The following is a 25,373-nucleotide window of genomic DNA, read 5'->3' on the forward strand; positions in this document are numbered from 1 at the left end:
GATTTTGGTGCCGAGGGCTAAGCCCTTATCTTTCCATATTATTTTAAGTTTTGAAAGGGCTGCTGTGGACTGTGCTATTCGGGCCAATAATTCGGGTTTTGTTCCCTCATAATCAACTGTCTGATAACGCATATTTGGAGATTTTTTTTTGAGTCACCATCGGCCTATCATAGAAATATGTGGGGCCTCTGCCACGCTTTCTTATAGCTTTCTTAAAGCTTTCCTATAGATTTCTTATAGCTTTCCTATAGCTTTCTTATAGCTTTCCTATAGCTTTCTTATAGCTTTCCTATAGCTTTTTTATAGCTTTCTTTTCGTGAGAAAGAAGCAAATTACCCTACATATTGAAACACATTCCTTTGAGAGCCTGGTTCAAGCCTTTTTAAGTGCAACACTTTTGGGGTTATTTTACAGACAGAAAAACGGGAAATAAGTGGAAGATAATTGAGCTGTATGACTTATCTTTAAGCTGGGAAGTCAAAATGAAAATACACGGGTAGATATGTCTAAACTAGGGCACGCAATGGTTCTCAATCTGTCGGTCGCCTACTCCGAAGGGGAGGCGGTCCAATAAAAAAAATATTTAGGCATGGGGCGGGCTGTTTTTATAAAACGAATATATCGTGCCCCTCCGCTCCATGAGATGGGGGGGGGTATTTCTGGAAGTTCACTAAAATTGTTTGGGGCAATGAGGCACTAAGGTGTTCAGCCCAGTTTCTTGCCAGAGCACTACCGGAGAAGTTCCTGGCTCAGTTGGAGTACACCTCTTTAAGACGAAAGGAAATTGATTTGTGTTATATTGTTAATTAGTGGCTAGAAGTGGAAACACTCCACTTTTTTTTTTTAAAGACCAAACCAAAGTTACCCTCTCTCTCAGAAAAAAAAAAGTGGAGTGCTCGAAACTAAAATCTATTAGATCTGTTTAAATATAAATAATATAAGTTAACGGAAGAGCTGCAAGATAAGTGAGATACAAATAGTGACACCGGATGTATGCAACTATTTACATAAACATCATTGTTGTCTGCAAAACGAACGATTTATTCGCAGTTTAACAGCTAGGGACAAACACAAACTTCCAGATGTAGCTGCTGTTACTGTCGGCGTTTTCCAGTCAATAATGTGCAGAAATGAGCTCAAACTTGTGACTTCATACTGGTTTTTACAGTGTGCTGCTAATGGTGACCTGAGGTAAACAAACAGCAAAGTATCTATTTTCTTTCATGTATGTTTGTTCTTTAATTAATTGGCTCAGCATTAGCTGCTTAAAAACATTTCTATAAGTAAAGTTAAATTTTTAGCACCATAGCCCGATATCGCTGTAGTTACTTACGCACAGTCTTAAGATAGTCATCAACACTCCACATCTGAATTGCCCCAGAGGAAAAAAATAAACATAAAAATTTGTAGTAGATAGTTTTTGAAGTTCCATGCCAGTGTTTCTCAAACAATTACTTGTTACACCCTACCCCTCCCCGGACAAAAAAATTACGTTTGTGACCACCGTAGCCATGTGACCTACATTATCTTGCGTCCACTGGACACTCTTAATCCTAGTAAAACAAACAGAAATACAGTCAGTTTAAATAATTCCATTGATGGATACAGTACTGGGTGATACTGACATGAAACGAAGATACAAGAAACCAATTAGAGCAGAAAAAGTTGAAAACATATTTTTTTAAACAGAATTTGAACCGTTGACCTTTTTAGTCACTGTGCTACTCAGTCAAAATGACTCATAACATTTCACTCCGTTATGTGGAACGAATTTCATAATGTAACAATAACTTAGAGTTCAAATGTTAGTAACACCAACAAATGAAATATATACAAATATATAGGTTAGGCCTAGGGTTACTTCTTTTGGTGACAACAATTCGACAGAGGAAAAAGGGTTGCATTGGTCTGTTTATCTTGTAAACGCATCACTTCAAATGTTACGTAAAACATTTCTAAATGAATTAGCCAGTCAAATAGTTTATAGTGAAGGGATAGATTGATGTCCTGCTCTATATATTGATATGTTTCTCCCAGGTAGAAGTAAAATATCATTGCAACAAGTGTTTAAACTTGTTCAACATAAAACTTGGACGAGGCTGAAAACATTTCCTACATCAAATCGAACTGCTGCATTTTTTGTTTCAATAAACATCTCAGTTTCTTTTTCGACTAGTTTTTTGTTTATTACAAAGTTTATATTAACTCAGGAGGAGCGGTGGCTGAGCGGTAAAGCGCTTGGCTTCCGAACCGAAATCCGGGGCTCGAATTCTGTTAAAGACTGGGATCTTTAATTTCGGAATTTTCGGGCACCTCTGAGTCCACCCAGCTCTAACTGACATTAGTTAGTGAAAAGTAAAGGCGGTTGGTCGTTGTGCTGGCCACATGACACCCTCGTTAACCGTAGGCCACAGAATTAGATGACCTTTACATCATCTGCCCTATAGACCACAAGTTCTGAAAGGGGAACTTTACTGTTTTTATTATATTAACTCTGTCTCTCCGTCTGATAAAAAGTTTGTAACGTTATTTTTCTGACATCCAATCTCGGATCAATCTGAAATTTCGCACAATTATTTCTTTTACATGCCAACACAAGCATCAATGTTAACAAATTAACCAATTAGTTAATTAACTATTAGTAATTAATTTGTTTGTTTGGTATCTTGAACAAGGGAAAAAAACATTGACTTGACTGATAAAGTTTTATAAGTTACATTAGTTACATTTGTTTGTAAAATGACAAGTTTGTACATAACCTTAAAACCTAGTTTCATAAGCAGCTCCCTGGCACAGTGATTGCCAGATTTGGCTTGAGGAGGCCCTAGCCCTCGAGGTCGAATTCAGGTCCCTCATTTTTAGCGGTACCCGAAGGGGGAAAAGACGCTATTTGTTTTGTTTGGCCTGTCTGTCCGTCTGTCAGATATAAGCAGATTTTTCAAAAAATTACACCACTTTTAAATGCAAAACTTCAGGAGAGGTAACTCTTCTAAAAAGGCCACATTCTTCTTCATTAATAAATCAAGCTTCATTCATAGATTCGCGCATTGCTACAAACAAATTTGCATCTAAGGTCACAATGGAAAAATTATCAATGGATCATTATAAAATAGATTTTCCATTTATTAACTATCTCCTGGAATAGAAAACTGATTCAAATGTTGTTTTTAAAAAGAATTTTAATACGAACTTCGTTTCAATTGTAAATTTAAAAAAATTTAATCACTTTTATAGCGCGCAGTTTTTACATATCCTCATTAGGCTATACACTTAACAACAATCTAAATTACAATAAATAGAGGCCAGACATAGATTTAGATTTCATTGTATTAAACAATTTGAACAAAATTTACAATTAAAATCCATTAAGAAAAAGTTTATCTTCTAAGCTAATGGTGCAGATTTATTTATTATATAAGCAGTAGTATCACATCAAGAAGTGAATCTGATACTAACAGCATAAGTATACAATAACTAACCCAGTAATAGGCCTACTAATCCTGATCATAATATTAACCTAGATCTAGCTCTAGTAGATCTAGATTTTATTTCCTAGATTTCTAGGTTTAGGTGTGGTCCGCACCGGTCGACACCATTTTTGGGGGTTACAACCAATAGCGTATCCAGAACTTTGAAGTGGCGGGGGCGATTTTTTTTTTCAAACCCTAACCCTAACCTTATGCATAAACGTGCGTACAGCATATATATAAGAATTAAAAAAAAAACAGTGTTTCTCAACCTTCGGCGAAAAAGAAAAAAAAAGTCATGTCACAGATGCCATTATAGATTTATTTGTATATTTCACATTTAAAAGCTTATGTGTAAATAGAAATATAAACCCTTGACTGAGCCTCAGGAATTACCCCACAAATCTAGATCCTTGACAGCGCCTCAGGTTTTACCCGAGACGTAATTACGATGTTGCAAATCTATTGGTTGATTTGAAAATAAAAAAAGACATTTTTTAAAAGAGTTAGCGCCAGAGAATTGACGAGAGTAGAAAGAACGCCAGTCGATGAAAGAATGTCCTAGTAGACAGTCACGTTTTCTAAGAGCTCTAATTTAAAGCCTTTGTAATATTATTTGTGCTTGTTGATCTATAACTTGTACATAAGCTGTACTTACGTTTTATATTTAAAATAAAGTTCCAGAGTTGTGTTTTAACAAAGAATCTTTTATTGTGAATCCTAGATCGTCATTCATTCAACTATTTTAATTCAAGTGAAATCCCCGGCACCACAACGCACGTTGTGACAGTAATAAATTCGTATACAAATTGTGTGAATTCTAATCTAAAATTCGTCCGCCACCCCCCCCCCACCCTGGGGTCGGCCGAGTGGGGGGGGGGGGGGCGATCGCCCCTACCCCCCCCCCCCCTGGATCCGCCAGTGGTTACAACCAAGTTGGAAAAATTATAACTTGGCAAAAGCAGACACATCGGAAAAAGATAATAATAAAATCTCTAGATATATGCCCAAATATGCCTAGACACATCTAGATGGTAGTTCAAGTGTAAATGATACAGCACCACGTTATACCAAAAGAAACCTGTTCATATGATGTTAAATCTGCTTATGATTTTAATTAAATATTATTGTAAAATTTGCAATAACATTTGAATAAATGTAATAAACATTGTGATTGTACATTTGAATAAAAATCAATAAAAGTAGGTAATCGGCTCACTGTATTGGTTCAACCAAAAAAAAAAAAACAACTAGCAATAGTGTTCATTGTAACATATTTCAAGAAAGTTTATTGGGAGGGGTGACACCCTGAGCTACCGCACTCGGTGCCACCGACACTGTCTCGGGAGGTTTCCATGCTGATCTTAGGTGATCACTTAACGCTACTCTACTTATTCCAGAAGAGTTAGAAGAGTCTTATCAGAGACGACGTTTTGTACGGTTTGCTTTTATGTGAAAAAATAACGCCAAATTTTTTAACTTTCTTTAAACTTTAAACGATCAAAACAATAGTATGGCTTGAATATATTTCTCGTCCATTGGTGAATGTGATGGGGGTCGCCTCTTTGTAATCTTGTTTTAATTATAAATACATTTTAAAAAGCGATCACCCAGATATCCCAATCGTTCTCCGCCATACCCCTTTCCAACTTTCCATCAAATGGTGCTAAACAAAACCAAATGATAAAAAATATTTCTAATCGCACAGATTTATTGTTTTTGGTCTAGAGCTATTACACATTTAATTACATGATTGATCCTAACTAATTGATATTCGTATAAGCTTTGTTGTAGTTTTAAGTATTTTTAAATGTTTTTTTTTTCCTTGTTTCTTTTCCTTTAGCTGTTTGTCTGTGTTGATTTCAACAGTGAAATTTACATCAACGCAGAGTTTAACGAATCTCAAGCAAAGAAATCGATGTTTAAAGTTGTCACTTTCGTCTTTGATTCTATTAATTATATAGAAATCATTAATTGTTAGATAGACACAGAGAGAGAGAGAGAGAGAGAGAGAAAGAGAGATGACATTGAATCATTTGTTGGCGTGAAAACTCTCAAAGAGCCAGCTTGAGACTGAAGACTTTATGTCGTCATTGCGTTCTTCTTTTAGAACCAAGATCGAACTGCACAGTGCACACGCCAAACAAACATGCACAGTGCACACGCCAAACAAACATGCACAGTGCACACGCCAAACAAACATGCACAGTGCACACGCCAAACAAACATCAGTTAAAACTATCCATAGTCTTGTGCTGTGGATGTGCTTGTGTATAGGACCATTAGCATTCGAGGAATTAATGCAAGGAGTCGTTATTGAAAGCAACTACTAGTATTTCTTTTGAGACAGATCCCATTCAATTACAAGTTAATGTATAAAAACATTATCACCATATTAAATGATTATTATTTACGATTAGAAACACTCTATCATTATTCAGTTCTATTTGTAGTATTGCGTTTCGATGTTGTTGTTCTTTGTCATAACATTTAATATTTTCTAATAATACAATCTTTACAAAAAAATACTTTTTTTCAAAATGATGTTGAATACATTTATTTCAATGTATTAAGTTTTTTAAAGGAACAATTACGCAACACTTCACTATCATATCCAGCTTCATTTGGCTGTTTTTGCAGCATTTTTGGTTCTACTGGAAACAGCTGGTAGACCGTAGACTGACCTCATCATCATGTCGAAGTAGCAGTCGTCATCTACAGTAACACTAACTCCAGCGTAATAGTTCATAAACTCCTAAAGGAAAGAAAAGTAACAGAAAATGATGACAAGGAATTTCAAAATGGTGATTTACAGACGTTGTCAGTGATCTCCTTTGAGATTCTTTAAGATTTAAATGAGTTTGTAAAGGATAAAGCAAGGATGAGCTGAACAGCAGACGAACTTCGAAAACATTTACAATTTTTGATAGATGTGTCTGTTGTAGCTGCTAACATCTCGTCCAAATTATCTTGGCAGGCTTGTAAGAATCATATGGCGCTGAACTTTTCAAACAAATTTGAATAAAGATCGCAATCAAGTTTATTATTAAAAAAATGAACTTGATTTGCAGTGGCGTAGCTAGGGTGGGGGGAGGAGGGGGAGAATTCGAAAATCACCCGGACCCCCACTTGAGATGGGCCAACCTTTCCCGGGCCCCCAAATGATGGAAAATTCCTAGCTACGCCCCTGTTGATTTGTATTAACAATATCTACAAAATTTCGATCTCAGTGTGAAAGTCAACGAAACCAAAAAATGAATGACAAGATGTAGTAAAATGATACCAAATATTTGTTCACTCACGAACAACATTTTGTTCTTGCTTGACAATATTCAGACGTAGGCTAGTTCCGTCTCCTATAGTTATGCTATACTGCACATTGGTTAACCAGTCTAAATATTGCATCAGCCAAATCCCACACACACACATACACACACTCCATAACAAGACAACTGGTTAGTATCACATTATTTTTTTTTAGTTTTGCCACGAAAATAGAAGTAGAGTGTGAAAATGATTTTATAACTAAATATAGATCACAGCTTTACAAAGAGTATATAATCTATATAGGTCTGTGATCTAGATTATCTTTTCGATAGGGAGAAATTGAAATAAAGAACAAAACTAAAGAAACATGACACAATGTAAAGAATTAGAAACATCTACGCCGACTGATAACGACTTCGAGCGTCAGAACTACAAGTTTTAGCCTTTTCTTTACAAGAAAATATAATTAAACTTCGTAACAGTTCCAGCTTTAGTTTTTGACTTCAAATTAGGAGTGTACTTACCTGACCTGTTACTTTAACATCTTCTAATTAGGAGTGTAGGCTACCTACCTGGCGTATTACTTTACCATCTTCTAGTTAGGAGTGTACTTACCTGGCGTGTTACTTTACCATCTTCTAGTTAGGAGTGTACTTACCTGGCGTGTTACTTTACCATCTTCTAGTTAGGAGTGTACTTACGTGCATGTTACTTTACCATCTTCTAATTAGGAGTGTACTTACGTGCGTGTTACTTTACCATCTTCTAATTAGGAGTGTACTTACCTGGCGTGTTACTTTACCATCTTCTAGTTAGGAGTGTACTTACCTGGCGTGTTACTTTACCATCTTCTAGTTAGGAGTGTACTTACGTGCGTGTTACTTTACCATCTTCTAATTAGGAGTGTACTTACGTGCATGTTACTTTACCATCTTCTAGTTAGGAGTGTACTTACCTGGCGTGTTACTTTACCATCTTCTAGTTAGGAGTGTACTTACGTGCATGTTACTTTACCATCTTCTAGTTAGGAGTGTACTTACCTGGCGTGTTACTTTACCATCTTCTAGTTAGGAGTGTACTTACCTGGCGTGTTACTTTACCATCTTCTAGTTAGAAGTGTACTTACGTGCAAGTTACTTTACCATCTTCTAGTTAGGAGTGTACTTACGTGCGTGTTACTTTACCATCTTCTAGTTAGGAGTGTACTTACGTGCAAGTTACTTTACCATCTTCTAGTTAGGAGTGTACTTACCTGGCGTGTTACTTTACCATCTTCTAGTTAGGAGTGTACTTACCTGGCGTGTTACTTTACCATCTTCTAGTTAGGAGTGTACTTACGTGCATGTTACTTTACCATCTTCTAATTAGAAGTGTACTTATGTGCAAGTTACTTTACCATCTTCTAGTTAGGAGTGAACTTACGTGCATGTTACTTTACCATCTTCTAGTTAGAAGTGTACTTACGTGCAAGTTACTTTACCATCTTCTAGTTAGGAGTGTACTTACGTGCGTGTTACTTTACCATCTTCTAGTTAGGAGTGTACTTACGTGCAAGTTACTTTACCATCTTCTAGTTAGGAGTGTACTTACCTGGCGTGTTACTTTACCATCTTCTAGTTAGGAGTGTACTTACCTGGCGTGTTACTTTACCATCTTCTAGTTAGGAGTGTACTTACGTGCATGTTACTTTACCATCTTCTAATTAGGAGTGTACTTACGTGCATGTTACTTTACCATCTTCTAATTAGGAGTGTACTTACGTGCGTGTTACTTTACCATCTTCTAATTAGGAGTGTACTTACCTGGCGTGTTACTTTACCATCTTCTAGTTAGGAGTGTACTTACCTGGCGTGTTACTTTACCATCTTCTAGTTAGGAGTGTACTTACGTGCGTGTTACTTTACCATCTTCTAATTAGGAGTGTACTTACGTGCATGTTACTTTACCATCTTCTAGTTAGGAGTGTACTTACCTGGCGTGTTACTTTACCATCTTCTAGTTAGGAGTGTACTTACGTGCATGTTACTTTACCATCTTCTAGTTAGGAGTGTACTTACCTGGCGTGTTACTTTACCATCTTCTAGTTAGGAGTGTACTTACCTGGCGTGTTACTTTACCATCTTCTAGTTAGGAGTGTACTTACGTACATTTACTTTACCATCTTCTAGTTAGAAGTGTACTTATGTGCAAGTTACTTTACCATCTTCTAGTTAGGAGTGTACTTACGTGCATGTTACTTTACCATCTTCTAATTAGAAGTGTACTTATGTGCAAGTTACTTTACCATCTTCTAGTTAGGAGTGAACTTACGTGCATGTTACTTTACCATCTTCTAGTTAGAAGTGTACTTACGTGCAAGTTACTTTACCATCTTCTAGTTAGGAGTGTACTTACGTGCGTGTTACTTTACCATCTTCTAGTTAGGAGTGTACTTACGTGCAAGTTACTTTACCATCTTCTAGTTAGGAGTGTACTTACCTGGCGTGTTACTTTACCATCTTCTAGTTAGGAGTGTACTTACGTGCGTGTTACTTTACCATCTTCTAGTTAGAAGTGTACTTACGTGCAAGTTACTTTACCATCTTCTAGTTAGGAGTGTACTTACCTGGCGTGTTACTTTACCATCTTCTAATTAGGAGTGTGCTTACCTGGCGTGTTACTTTACCATCTTCTAGTTAGGAGTGTACTTACGTGCATGTTACTTTACCATCTTCTAATCAAAAGTGTGCTTACCTGGCGTATTACTTTACCATCTTATAATTAGGAATGTACTTACCTGGCGTGTTACTTTACCATCTTCTAGTTAGGAGTGTGCTTACCTGGCGTGTTACTTTACCATCTTCTAATTAGGAGTGTGCTTACCTGGCGTGTTACTTTACCATCTTCTAATTAGGAGTGTGCTTACCTGGCGTGTTACTTTACCATCAGGGCTCCCAGGAGTATCCAAGCTATCCAAAAAGTGACGCAAGGTCTGTTCCTCTGTCCACTCACCGGAAATAAATTTGGGATGTCTTCTGGCATTGGCAGCGTACACGACTACAAGAAGAACGCAACGAAAAATGCGCAAAATTAGCAAAACAAAAAAATGTGCTTATTTCTCTGTGTGTGTTAATATATTAGGGGGCGTCCTAGAGATAGAAAAAGTCTGAAAGGGAAACTTACATTTTCTTTGTATATATTACGATCAAAGAATGTCACAACACGCCTATGTAGAGAGGTTGCCTGGGTGGTTATGAAGGTCAGTGAACCTTAGTTCAGTCTTTAGTCGACAGGACTAACAGTGAAGCAATAACACTCTCCAAAGAGACAAAACTCAGATGTCTAGTAAAGAAACACTTTATTGAACTATATAACATACTATATGTCAGAGTATCAGTCATCAAGTCAACAACAACCAGAATAAAGGAATCGTTTTTTAAAAACAAAGTTTATCTAAGGGAAAATAACTTACAACTATATCTTTCAATAATGTAGAGGTTATTTCCCTTATTCGATATCAAGCAAAAAATATTTACCAATAATCAATAGACTAATTGGATATTAAAAAATTGATTCAAGTTTTGTAAGGTACAATAAATATTTTTTAAAGTTTCAACTTGATCCGAGAATGGATATGAGAGAAATAACGTGTTCAATAAACTAAGAGGGCGAAACCCTACATATTTAGCTGTACCTGTGAATACTGAAGGATTAATTTTCCTTGTTGGTATTAATGAAAATAATTTATTACCAGTAATTAATTACTTTAATTGTAAATTTTTATTTATGTATTCATGTCTTGTCTCTGCCAAAGAATAATTGTGCAAAGTTTTATCTTGATTCGAGAATGGGTGTGGGAGAAATAACGTGTAGAAACTTTGTACCAGACAGACAGAGTTAATATAAGCTTTGTACCAGACAGACAGAGTTGATATAAGCTTTGTACCAGACAGACAGAGTTGATATAAGCTTTGTACCAGACAGACAGAGTTGATATAAGCTTTGTACCAGACAGACAGAGTTGATATAAACTTTGTACCAGACAGACAGAGTTGATACAAACTTTGTAAAAAGCACATTGTCCAACATGGATTATTTGGAAGTCTTAAGAAGTCTAACTTCATATAACCTTCGAAATCTTCTCGTGACCCGAATAAAACACTGCAATATCAAGGGATTTGACTTTGAAATTTTAAACAGTTTATAATAAATCCTTGACAAAAACAATTATTAAAAAAATCGTTATTACTAAACTTCTAAGTAATTTGATGTATGTGCGTAGGCGTCTTTTTTTTTTTATACATTCTGTAAGTTGATCTCCTCCTCCCTAGCCGTTTCTACATGAGTCTATTCAATATAAGCGTGTTTCTAAATTAGTCTATTCAATAGAAGCGTGTTTCTACATTAGTCTATTCAATATAAGCGTGTTTCTAAATTAGTCTATTCAATAGAAGCGTGTTTCTAAATTAGTCTATTCAATAGAAGCGTGTTTCTAAATTAGTCTATTCAATAGAAGCGTGTTTCTAAATTAGTCTATTCAATAGAAGCGTGTTTCTAAATTAGTCTATTCAATAGAAGCGTGTTTCTACATTAGTCTATTCAATAGAAGCGTGTTTCTACATTAGTATATTCAATAGAAGCGTGTTTCTAAATTAGTCTATTCAATATAAGCGTGTTTCTAAATTAGTCTATTCAATAGAAGCGTGTTTCTAAATTAGTCTATTCAATAGTAGCGTGTTTCTACATTAGTCTATTCAATATAAGCGTGTTTCTAAATTAGTCTATTCAATAGAAGCGTGTTTCTAAATTAGTCTATTCAATATAAGCGTGTTTCTACATTAGTCTATTCAATAGAAGCGTGTTTCTACATTAGTCTATTCAATAGAAGCGTGTTTCTAAATTAGTCTATTCAATAGTAGCGTGTTTCTACATTAGTCTATTCAATAGAAGCGTGTTTCCAAATTAGTCTATTCAATAGAAGAGTGTTTCTACATTAGTCTATTCAATAGAAGCGTGTTTCTAAATTAGTCTATTCAATAGAAGCGTGTTTCTAAATTAGTCTATTCAATAGTAGCGTGTTTCTACATTAGTCTATTCAATAGAAGCGTGTTTCTAAATTAGTCTATTCAATAGAAGCGTGTTTCTAAATTAGTCTATTCAATAGAAGCGTGTTTCTAAAAAATAGAAAATAAAAAATGTGGTAGGTAAATATTATGGGAGGCTTTTTGTATTGTGAGGAATTTGTAGTGTCATGAATTACAAACGAATCCGGTTAATTAGAACACCGATTAATCGAACCAGCTGCTTATTGGGAACAAATTCTCCAGTACCGAAACATATCCACCCTCTTATACAATTAGGATTAAATTCGGTTAATCACAGCATTATCCATGTTGTATTTAGAGACTGGGTGTTAAGAGTTTTAATTTCATTTACAATTTTTTAAATATTTTATAGTAGGTCTATAGTCTATATGGGCCTAGAAGTATACTGTTAAAGATACTGTAGTCACTTTGCTCGGATTTTTTCTCAAATATAATTATTAGTTACTAAAGCCATTATTTAAATACTAAAATCCGTTGTGCCTAGAGATCTGCATTGTGAACGTAAACCTGTGTGCATCAGAGTCTCCTAAACTTTAATTTCAGTTTTGTGGACGGTCATTGACTTGTAGCATCAAACTGCTGGTAGACAACTAAACCACTGTATGCGTATTATATCTTAGCTTATAAAACATAAAATAACTTGAATAACTTGTCCGTGAACAATACTATAAATAACTTTTATTACACTCTAGACGAGATAGTTTAAATGACTTTAGTAATGATATAAAATGGTATTCTAAACAAAACCTAACTCGCTACAAAAACACGTCTGTTCTCTCTGACAATCTGGAGTCGTCTGCCGTAACTAAGACCACTGACGACAAAGCCGATTCTCTTGAATCCTGCACAACCAATCGCTAACCTCTTCCCACCGTCACCATAGAAACACACACACTTCATAACATTGTGTCATCGCTTTGAGACTAGATCTGTCTCACTGCAAACTTTGTAACCACTTACAGGGCCTACATAATTTAAAAAAAAAACATTTAAAAAAAAAAAAGTCGTAAACGTTTTTTTTGTTACTCATATAGATTCTGACACAGCCAGTACACATTATAGCTACTCACCCTTCAGTGGAAACGAATGTGTCCTATCTAATCAATAAACTAATGGGCTAATGTAATATCATGTTAATATTGATCGTGTATTATGTTAAGCAAGGAAAAAAAAAGATTCATGTATACAATTAGCGATGTGTTTGTAGGACAAGTTTGACATGTCCAAAAGGTTCTCCTACACGTGTGCCTCTTAGCTGTTCAGACTCTACTTAAAGTGACAAACACAAACTAAAGGCCAGTCAGGAACTTCAGTCTGCACACAATGTTTAGAATTCAAGGAAGTACATCTAGCCTTAGTTACTTATTTTATTAGGTCATTACAAAGCTTATAGTAACTCATTTCATCTGTCTGTCTGTCTGGGAGGATTCTTTTACACTTGCTTTCTCTCACTTCCCGTACTCGGATCAAGTTGAAATTTTGAACAGTTAGTCGTAGTCAATGACAAAACGTGGTTAGATTGTCTCTGTACACAAACATCTAGCTGATTAGATTGTCTCTGTACACAAACATCTAGCTGATTAGATTGTCTCTGTACACAAACATCTAGCTGATTAGATTGTCTCTGTACACAAACATCTAGCTGATTAGATTGTCTCTGTACACAAACATCTAGCTGATTAGATTGTCTCTGTACACAAACATCTAGCTGATTATATTGTCTATGTACATAAATATCTAGCTGATTAGATTGTCTATGTATTTCCAAGACTCAATATTATAAGATCAGCTTCTCTGCTGAACAAAATAGTGTAAGAAATAATTCAAGAGACATTTACTGAACAAGAAAACCCATTCAAATAGAAAATGACATTCTTTACGGCTGACTTATTGTTGCAAGTTTAAATATAACTAATAAATTTAAGTTGTTGGGTTTTTTTTTAAATAATTTTTTTACCTAACAAAGTTTAAGTGGTTTTGTTAATTTTTAAGTCTTAAAATATTCAAAAATCAATATTTAGAAAGAGGTTAACCGCTATTCGCAACTCTCAAGTGACTTATAAGTGCGACATTCTCAAACCTAGAATACAAAGTTGGCACTTACATCCAGCCTGAAAAAAGTCAATGTTTTGCTTCTGAATAGGCCAATGTCAGTGTGTATGTTTGTTTCTTTTTTTAATTAATTAATTGGTCAAACAAACTTCCTCTAATTTTTTTTTTCCTGTGAGCCACTGAAGAATATTGGTCTCAGTACTTCGTCTTGGTGGCACCTATTGCACTTGGCCTATATTTGCATGGCACTTATTGCACTTGGCCTATATTTGCATGGCACTTATTGCACTTGGCCTATATTTGCATGGCACTTATTCCACTTGGCCTATATTTGCATGGCACCTATTGCACTTGGTCTATATTTGCATGGCACTTATTGCACTTGGCCTATATTTGCATGGCACTTATTCCACTAGGCCTATATTTGCATGGCACTTATTGCACTTGGCCTATATTTGCATGGCATTTATGCACTTGGCCTATATTTGCACGGCACTTATTGCACTTGGCCTATATTTGCATGGCACTTATTCCACTTGGCCTATATTTGCATGGCACTTATTGCACTTGGCCTATATTTGCATGGCATTTATTGCACTTGGCCTATATTTGCACGGCACTTATTGCACTTGGCCTATATTTGCATGGCACTTATTCCACTTGGCCTATATTTGCATGGCACTTATTGCACTTGGCCTATATTTGCATGGCACTTATTCCACTTGGCCTATATTTGCATGACACTTATTGCACTTGGCCTATATTTGCATGGCACTTATTGCACTTGGCCTATATTTGCATGGCACCTATTGCACTTGGCCTATATTTGCATGGCACTTATTCCACTTGGCCTATATTTGCATGGCACTTATTGCACTTGTCCTATATTTGCATGGCACTTATTCCACTTGGCCTATATTTGCATGACACTTATTGCACTTGGCCTATATTTGCATGGCACTTATTGCACTTGGCCTATATTTGCATGGCACCTATTGCACTTGGCCTATATTTGCATGGCACTTATTCCACTTGGCCTATATTTGCATGGCACTTATTGCACTTGGCCTATATTTGCATGGAACCTATTGCACTTGGCCTATATTTGCATGGAACCTATTGCACTTGGCCTATATTTGCATGACAACTGTTGCACTTGGCCTATATTCGCATGGCACCTATTGCACTTGGCCTATATTTGCATGGCACCTATTGCACTTGGCCTATATTTGCATGGCAACTATTGCATTTGGCCTATATTTGCATGGCACCTATTGCACTTGGCCTATATTTGCATGGAACCTATTGCACGTGGCCTATATTTGCATGGCACCTATTGCACTTGACCTAAATTTGTATGGTGGCTACTTCAGTTGGCCTTTATTAGTTTGGTGGCTATTTCAGTTGGCCTTTATTAGTTTGGTGGCTACTTCAGTTGACCTTTATTAGTTTGGTGGCTACTTCAGTTGGCCTATATTTGTTTGGTGGCTATTTCAGTTGGCCTTTATTAGTTTGGTGGCTACTTCAGTTGGCCTATATTTGTTTGGTGGCTATTTCAGTTGACCTTTATTAGTTTGGTGGCTATTTCAGTTGGCCTTTATTAGTTTGGTGGCTACTTCAGTTGGCCTTTATTAGTTTGGTGGCTATTTCAGTTGGCCTTTATTAGTTTGGTGGCTACTTCAGTTGGCCTATACTTGTATGGCACCTATTGCACTTGGCCTATACTTGCATGGCACCTTTTCACTTGGCCTATACTTGTATGGCTCATATTGCACTTGGCCTATATTTGTATGGTAGCTATTTCAGTTGGCCTTTATTAGTTTGGTGGCTACTTCAGTTGGCCTTTATTAGTTTGGTGTCTACTTCAGTTGGCCTTTATTTGTTTGGTGGCTACTTCAGTTGGCCTTTATTTGTTTGGTGGCTACTTCAGTTGGCCTTTATTTGTTTGGTGGCTACTTCAGTTGGCCTTTATTTGTTTGGTGGCTACTTCAGTTGGCCTTTATTTGTTTGGTGGCTACTTCAGTTGGCTTACATTTTCATGGCACATATTGCACTTGGCCTATATTTGTATGGTAGCTATTTCGGTTGGCCTTTATTTCTTTGGCGGCTATTGCAGTATTATGGCGGCTCGAATTCGTATCGCGATGAAGTCAAGAAATTTTAATTCAAATTTTTTTTTACTGACCACTTAAAGGCAACACAGGGTCATTTTCTATTCCCACATGTTCAGAGCGCATACTATAGGAGCTTTGAAGACGCGCTACACAAAATAATTAACAAAGATATTTAGCATTACGAAATTCTTGCTATTATCTGCACGAGGATGCAAACATATATTAATTACTTGGTGGTCAGTGTCTTCAATAATAAGTTTCAATTTTCGATAATTTGATCTACACAATGTTAAATAAAGCTGAATAAGCCTTTGGTTTAACCAAGGATATCAGAGGTTATGGTCAATATATTGTAAAGTGCCTTATTTCTTTTTTTTTATTTTTTAATAAGTTTTATTATATATTTATTGTGGGCCCGATAGAATAAACGGACGAATACTAGAAGAGTGTGTTGGACCTTTTGTAGAGAGATTTTCTCCACTACATTAATCAACCACGAAATACTATCTGTGTGGAAGTTGTCCCTGCTTATTTTTATACCTGTACCAAAGGTAGTCAAACCAATGGAAATTAATGAATTAGTTCCTTCCATTGTGTCTTACAGAAACTTGTTAAAATGTTCCTAATGAATGATCTTTGTACAAAGTTGGAGCCGTTACAATTTGCTTAGCAGAGGGGTAAAGGGGTATGTCTTCTTATATATTTTAAATTGTTCCAAGACTCTTTCAGCGCTTATGTGACATTGTTCCAAGACTCAGCGCTTATGTGACATTGTTCCAAGACTCAGCGCTTATGTGACATTGTTCCAAGACTCAGCGCTTATGTGACATTGTTCCAAGACTCAGCGCTTATGTGACATTGTTCCAAGACTCAGCGCTTATGTGACATTGTTCCAAGACTCAGCGCTTATGTGTGACATTGTTCCAAGACTCAGCGCTTATGTGTGACATTGTTCCAAGACTCAGCGCTTATGTGACATTGTTCCAAGACTCAGCGCTTATGTGACATTGTTCCAAGACTCAGCGCTTATGTGTGACATTGTTCCAAGACTCAGCGCTTATGTGTGACATTGTTCCAAGACTCAGCGCTTATGTGTGACATTGTTCCAAGACTCAGCGCTTATGTGTGACATTGTTCCAAGACTCAGCGCTTATGTGACATTGTTCCAAGACTCAGCGCTTATGTGTGACATTGTTCCAAGACTCAGCGCTTATGTGACATTGTTCCAAGACTCAGCGCTTATGTGTGACATTGTTCCAAGACTCAGCGCTTATGTGACATTGTTCCAAGACTCAGCGCTTATGTGACATTGTTCCAAGACTCAGCGCTTATGTGTGACATTGTTCTGCGTTGATTTCTCGACAAAAACATTCATAACAATGCTAAAAATAATTAAAGAAAAAAAAGCAACCTATTAGTCACTATTTTAACATTTTACCATCAAAGATCAAATGCAAAACAAGAACGTTGTTACCCTGGCAATCAATTCATTGAAATCCAATTATCTGATTGAAACATTTCACTTTGAATGGTGGAATGGAACTGGTAAGAACGTATCTATTTTAATTGCTATAGTTCTTATGTTTTGTTATGTGTAGTGCACAAATTGTAAGACACATTTTCTCATGTATAATTAAGATAGTATCATTATAATTATTTTATATTATTATTAATGGAAAATTGGTTTTTATATTTTTATTTTAAACAGATGGATGCATTTAACCAGTGTTTCCCAAACTGTGTTTCACGGAACCCTAGTATTCCGCGGGGCCTAAATAGGGGTTCCATGACACACTGGAATAATGAACTGGCAGACCACCACGTGATTCAATCTCTCTAAATAGTAAGCAACGTGTTCCGTTAAATACTCAGAATGTGCGAAGTGTTCCGTTAAATACTCAGAATGTGCGAAGTGTTCCGTTAAATACTCAGAATGTGCGAAGTGTTCCGTTAAATACTCAGAATGTGCGAAGTGTTCCGTTAAATACTCAGAATGTGCGAAGTGTTCCGTTAAATACTCAGAATGTGCGAAGTGTTCCGTTAAATACTCAGAATGTGCGAAGTGTTCCGTTAAATACTCAGAATGTGCGAAGTGTTCCGTTAAATACTCAGAATGTGCGAAGTGTTCCGTTAAATACTCAGAACGTGCGAAGTGTTCCGTTAAAGAAAAAGGTTTGGGAAATACTGCATTCAACTATACTGAACAAGCAATAATAATAAGGAGAAGAGTATTTGCATTTCTTGTAGGCCGCGTGTTGCCTACGGATCAAGATTCTATATCAAAATTAATGTTACTGGTCACCTCATGCATTAGCATTGGTTTCTATATTGGGTCACAATAATCACTTCTTTTGAGAACTACTGGTACAAGACGTACTTGCTTTTGCTCAAGGGGACATTTTGAAGTGGAGTTAACAATAAAAGAAATACTATGTATTGTATTGATTATTAGGTGTTAATAATCATTAGAATAAAACTGACATAATGCAAGTTGAAACTTTCTTTTTTTTAAAAAAAAAAGAGGGAATATCCATGCGTGGTGAGAGAGGAAGCAGACAGGATCAGATTTCTTCATTCGGACACAAATAATAACTCTGGAGAATGACTTTAAAGAAACTTAAAATTAGACAAACCTTGTAAGTCCTCGACCTGGATCACCCCATCTCCATTGACATCTAACTTTTCAAAAGCCTCGTTGATGACCCTGACCCTAACATCTGACATGGGCGGGGTCAACAGGTCCATAAACTCTTTAAAATCGATCTGGCCATTTTTATCCTTATCCAATGCGGAGAACAAAATTTTCAAGTCCTTCTCGGAAAAGTTCAGGTTGTAACTTCTGCATCCTATATCCAGTTCTTCGAAACAAATCCTTTTGGAGTAATCTATGTCCATACGCCTGAAGACACATGAAAGCTGCTTTAGGGCGCCACAGCCTTTACGCAGGCACTGCGACTGCAACGCAGCAACCAGCTGTTTGGTCCTCGTGTCCACCGAGGCCCCGTTGTTCATCTCTATCGTTCGGCGTGTAAAGCCCAGTCTTGTGATTCTAAACGTGCCGTCCCATGCACGCGATCGAGCTGTCATGCAGCAGCGTCTTCACGTGGTACTTCCCTTACTGAGAACGTGTTATGGGCGTAGCACTAGTCTATCATGAAGAAGGGTTAAGAACCACGCAACTAGCCTGGAAAAATAAAGTGGAGGAATCCTAAGAGATTTACTAGACTGCCGGTCCTCAAACTAATCTGTGTATAAATTCATACTTATATGCATGTAGGTATTTCAATTACAAATTCTCATACATGACGAAAAACAATATAAGTAGCTAGCTTTGTGTGCGTGTATAAGTAGCTAGCTTTGTGTGCGTGTATAAGTAGCTAGCTTTAAGTGCGTGTATAAGTAGCTAGCTTTGTGTGCGTGTATAAGTAGCTAGCTTTGTGTGCGTGTATAAGTAGCTAGCTTTGTGTGCGTGTATAAGTAGCTAGCTTTGTGTGTGCGTGTATAAGTAGCTAGCTTTGTGTGTGTGTATAAGTAGCTAGCTTTGTGTGCGTGTATAAGTAGCTAGCTTTGTATGTGTGTATAAGTAGCTATCTTTGTGTGCGTGTATAAGTAGCTAGCTTTGTGTGCGTGTATAAGTAGCTAGCTTTGTGTGTATGTATAAGTAGCTAGCTTTGTGTGCGTGTGTGTGTACAGAATCAAGGAAGTGTTTTAATAAGCTTCAAAAGGTCTAGGATTATTTTTGTGTTTCGTTTTTGCTTTTTGCAGAATCAAAATTTCCAGGTCTTTTAGTTTGTAGTAAAAAATAATGTCAATATGTGGGAAGAATTTAGACATGCACTCTATGACAGTGGTACTACTCAATCTAATTTTAAAATGGGCAACACGCTGATATAATTAAGAATTTCAAAACTATAGGCTGTTATGTTCAATAACAATATAACATTTAGAATTTCAGCTCAATTTTGTATTTACCTGGCAATGTTTATGGAGAAGATTTCGAATTAACCTACTAAAACCTAATGGTGCAATAAAAGCTTGGGAAATATCTTCATTGTAATTCTTTAGTAAGTGATTCCAATTTAGGGTTTATTATGCTGGGGGGGGGGGGGGGGAGATGAATTTTTTGAATGGTCGTGTGCTAAATGCGTCTGTTCGAATGTGTGCTTTACTGCATATCTAATGAAAAGAATGTCTCAACTCTAGGAAATGACGAGTGGAAAATCTTAGCTTAATAATGCAGTTGTTAATTACGTCCGCCCTAAATGTAACTAAACTAACATAGAGCCTTAACATACATTGCTGGTGTTTTAATGACTATAAGTGAACTAATAGACTTGGAAAAGTTTGTGCGAGATAATTTGGACGAATCAGAACCTCTGGGAATGGAAAGGTCTCAACGTGGATATCATTGAATATATAATGCTAACTATTTCATCATAAATCACAAAACAGAAGACTGAAACGGGTACAAATTAATTATTTTTTTATACAAAGCTTATATCAACTCACTCTGTCTGTCTGCCTGTCTGTCTGGTCTAGATAAGTGATAGGATCATAGCCTGTTGAGAAAGCTAAAAGCATGAAATAGCGCTAAACAAAAACAATTGATAAAAATATTATTAATCGCACAGATTTATTTTGTTGGTCTAGATCTATTACAAATTTAATTACATGACTGATCCAAACTAATTGATGCAATTACACTGTGTATAATCTTTTTTTGTTGTTGTTGGTGTTTTTTTTTAAAGATTTTTTTCTGTTTTATTTTGGGTTTCAAAACTAATTATTATGCAATGACAAAGAGTTTTTAGGCTATGAGACATTCATCTATCAATACCTTTATTTACTTATTTACTAGGCTTACGTACCGAGGGTCCCGGGTACGAATCTTGTGAAGAATGGGATTTATAATTTGGGGATTTTAAAAAATCCCCAGAGTTCATCCGACTCTACTGGTATCCTTATATTAATTGGGGAAAATAAAGCGGTTGGTCGTTGAGCGAGCCAGATAACACCCTCGTTAACCGTCGGCCAGAGAAAAACATTGTCTGCCTTATAAATCGCAAGATCAGAAAAGGGTCCTACATTACTCTTTTACGTAACTTTTTTTTTAACTTTCAAGTGAATGTTTAGTTAGTGATAAGAAAATGGAGATTTATATAAACTTGAGGGGGGGTCCCAAATGAATGAATTTTTCTTTAAATATTAAATATTACGCAAAATGCAGGGGACCCCAAAGAGGTCAAGCCCCCCCCCCCCGGCCCCCAAATGATAGCAAATTATTAGCTACGCCCCTGGATCGCTGTGTTGATACACGCTAAAACGAAAAATTTACTCGATCAAATTAACAATCGTATTTTTTTTTTTTTTTGAATGTATTGCTCGAGTACTCTACCATTATAAGACTGGCCCCACAGCTAACACGATATTATCCTGAGGTGATGGAAACTGTCTATAAAACAATTTTAGATTGCATCACATTTGATCCAATGCAAATCTTTGGTTTCGTTTTTGTTTTCATAGCCATGAGAGCCATCGTTCCCTCATTAAATAAATCTTATGACTTATTTGCTGATGTGTTCTCTCCGAGTCATCTGGTCAAGCTGAGAGCCACCGTTCCCTCATTAAATAAGTTTTATGACAGTCTAAATCGGATTACCAGGACAGGAGCTATTAAAAATTTTTTAAAAACTTTAGTCTATATTGAAGTGGATTTAGACACCTCGGATTTCTGTTTAGATCAATAAAATATTGCATTCAATCTTTGAAAACGTCTAGGCTAGAGTTATAGTCGAAGTGATCTTAACCTGACCTGTCGCATGATGGTTGAGCAAAAAGTAAGTATTGGGCGATTTCTACAAAGAGAGGCTTAATTGGTATAGCATCATTAATGTTTTGAGAATCATTGCTGGTGCTCTTAATAGATAATAGAAATCTAGTAGCACGATGTAGGGTCCTAGTGTTTACAGTATTCTACCACACACTGCTATAAATACTGCAGAGGTTGGAAGGCGGGGTAGAAACCTCTGAACAGACCCTCCCTTTATGAGTAGCTCTGGTTCGTTCTCTGTTCTCACTTTTGAGTTTGTATTTTTTCATCCATTTTACAGATCTATTTCAAGAATTTTACCTGGTAATGAACATTTAATACACAACAAAACCAAAGAATCATACACAACACTTAAAAAGCTGTTACAGGAAAGCCTAGTGAATAGGATTAAGTGGGGGAGAGTTCTTGGGGTGACAGAATTCAAGGACACATTCATAAACCTACACAGTAAACATATCCCACCAAAAGCTAGAGAGATTAGTTATAGACTTATCTTTGGGATGACCCCTATGGTTAGAAGACGGGCAAATGACCGTGAATGTATATTATGCCACCTTGAAAATGCTGATAACGAGAAACACATGTATTTGGAATGTCCATTATTCCTTCAAGTTAGAAGTACTGTAATGGACCTATTGGAAGCAAACTGTGGCAATTATGTAAATGTTAACTTGTCTATTATTTTAAACAAGCTGCCAAAACTAAAAAATAAAATGATACATAACTTTAACTTGATTATTGTTTCCGAATACAGGAATCTTGTTTGGGCTAGCTGGCTCAAATGTCTACATAATAATAAGGTGTTTGATCCTAATCACTTGGAATTAACATTTAGAAAAATAATGGAATTTAGGGTAGAGAATTATCTAGTTTGATTTTCATATACCTGTATAATGCTCATGTAGTTTTTCAGAAATAGGGTGTTGGGGGTCAGGGATATCTGATATAGTGTTGATTGTTCTGGAGTAGAGTATACTTGTATCATTTTTCTGTCTTTAGGGGGTTCATTGGTTAGGTAGTATGTCTTTGATATTAAATAATATTTCTATTACTGTTATTATATATTTAGGTTAATCACTTTTCAATTGTTTATGATTTAATACTTGTGAATTATGATAACTTACAAATAAAAACATATTTAAAAAAAAAAAAAAAAGCCCACAAAAGAGGCAAGATGGTCCATAAAAGAGGCATATAAAGCCCAAAAAAAAGGCAAAGAAAAGAGGCATAAGGCCCAAGGATTCCTATGATGATAAAGCTAAAACTGAATAGCGCAAATTCTGAGGTTCCCTTTAAAAAAAAAAAAAAAAATGCAATGAGGCGAGATGTCCACCTTCTTTCAAATATTTTTTGTTCATAATGAATATTGTTTCTAAATTAACTCCCCCCCTCCCCACCCCACCCCCCACCCCCAAAAAAAAAAGGAAGTCCACTGTAAACATAATATAGACCAACCGTCTTTATCGGATGTGTTTTTTTTTTTATTGATTGATAATCTATTTTTGAATGTCTCTAATTGAAATTATTTTTAATACTTAAAACATCTCTTCAATCAAATGTAAAAAACACTACATTTTTAACTTTATTTTATTACTCTTTCCTTCTAAATTGTTAGGCAAGATTATGATAAATAGTCTCTAAGACCTTTTTTAAAAATATAAATCGAAATTGTTATTAGCTTTGAACGATGCAAGAGTAAACTAGGCTGCTCGAACAAAACAAATAGCTCTTCACATCGACCTCAAACCGTTACAATGGTCACCATAAAACAAACTAGAGAACTCAACATTTGTGTTCCATCTAGATCGAGTGGCTATTCACACATGTGTTCGTCTAGAACTGTAAAGAATATTTCCTTTTTACAAACTTAAACTGCACAACTTCCTGCCACAGAGGCTCTTAATCCATAACAAAGAAAGAATTCTCACGCGAGTCTCACAAAATATCTGGCCACTGGTTCTATCCTAGTGAGGTTTAAATATCTCACTCAAAAGGCATGACTTCCTGGCATATGCTGGTCTCGGGGAGGGAGGGGGGTGTAAACAACTTTGGGTGGAAGTCACAAATCTTTTTTTTTCTGGAATGTAGGTAGGGAAGGGGGGAGAACACGTCCGTTTCAGTCCAGGTGAGTACTCCCCACCCCTCTTCATCTCGCCAGCGTTTTCGAGACGACTTCACAATGAGCTAATGATCTACAAAGCTTGACTTCACACGTCTGTCCTGTGCATTATGAAATAGTTACATCTTTTAACCCCCCCCCCTTCCCAAAAAAAAAAAAAAGTTGTTGAAATGTTTTTACCTGTTTCATATTGCTTACTGTTACATTAGAATCTTTAAGCTGGTCACTTATTCAATGGAACAGATGTTTACATCAAAGTTCTTTATCATAGAATGAACCAAAATTAGTATTAATGAATTGATCTTTGGTATATTTTTATAATATACACATAACTCTAAGCATTCGAAAAAGAAAATAATTTTATTTAAAAAATTAATTGCAAGATTTTCTCATTGGTATATAAAATTTAAATACAAAACGGTAGCTGCCTAGATTTGGAAGGTTTTTAAACATTTTTTCTAATAAAATAAACATTTAATGCTGCAGGATATTTAGGTAAAAATAAATGTGGATTTTTTCCAACAATACAACAGTCACTCGGTGTGACTCGGTACTCTATGCGATAATTATGCAAAACAGAACCATCAACTGCATAAGAACTAATCGAAACATTATCTAAATGTACTTATAAATAAGTGAATATATCAGGATAAGCATAAAGAAATAGAGACAGAGAGGAAGGGGGGAGAGGGAGTGATAGAAAGAAAGAAAGACAGATATTAAGATATTAAGATAGATAGATAGATAGAATATTTTAATGTCATCTTCTATGAATCCAACAGTCTTGGCATATCTCAAATCGCTTTATTTATCCCTAAAACTACCGCTACTACAAAAGTAAACTTCGTGGTATTGGGTAGCGTGACTTAGTGTTGACCAGACTGGGGGGGGAGGGGGGGGGGAAGGGGGGGTTGAGATTAAGATGAACTTATGACGTGGAGAAGGGGAGACAAATCACATAATCCTATTACAGGTAACAAGTTTGGTTCCAGACCCTGTTAGTCACACGACTGTTTTGTTTTGTTGAGAGCCCAGCCTCTAGAGTTAAGACTCCAGTAACTATTCAGTGCAATGATTCCCATATATTAATGAAATACGTTTATCTATTGATGTATTTATTGTTATCTGTATTTCTTTGTTAATTAGTCATTGTTATGGATTTCATATTTACTCATTGTCAATTTTATTATGTACAGGTGAAGTTTTACTATGCTAACATCTGTAGTATTTTAAGTTTCAATAAAGATATAAATATTATTATTATATTATTATTTGCAATTATTATCTATTTTATGGTTTACTGTTATTTACTCCTATTAATTGGCCTTTTTAAAATCGGCCTTTTGGCCTCTGCGATCCAGTGCTGGGTTAGGTCCCAAGATTTGGGAATCAGTTTGTTGGAGTGATTAACACTCACACCTGATCTTTAAATCAGCTGAG

General features: G+C 36.0%; 1 protein-coding gene across 6 annotated transcripts in view; it reads right to left on the reverse strand.

Annotated features, from left to right (window-relative positions):
* Positions 1-6,008: 6,008 nt before the first annotated feature.
* Positions 6,009-25,373, reverse strand: part of LOC106056045 (calcyphosin-like protein) — a 34,765-nt gene continuing 15,400 nt past the window's right edge. For 2 of the 6 annotated variants that reach the window (XM_056020639.1, XM_056020638.1), the window contains exons 4-5: positions 9,640-9,770; positions 6,009-6,222 (exon numbers count right to left, since the gene is read on the reverse strand). In XM_056020639.1, the coding sequence (XP_055876614.1) occupies positions 6,088-6,222; positions 9,640-9,770 (266 nt within the window). In that variant the 3' untranslated portion in view covers positions 6,009-6,087. Of the gene's footprint in view, positions 6,223-9,639; positions 9,771-18,617; positions 19,169-20,493; positions 20,544-23,554; positions 23,821-25,373 lie in introns of those variants that run through there. The other 4 variants (XM_056020642.1, XM_056020643.1, XM_056020640.1 and 1 more) reach the window with 4 other exon arrangements.

The sequence above is a fragment of the Biomphalaria glabrata genome, chromosome 2 (assembly GCF_947242115.1).
Source record: "Biomphalaria glabrata chromosome 2, xgBioGlab47.1, whole genome shotgun sequence".
Classification (NCBI taxonomy): domain Eukaryota; kingdom Metazoa; phylum Mollusca; class Gastropoda; family Planorbidae; genus Biomphalaria; species Biomphalaria glabrata.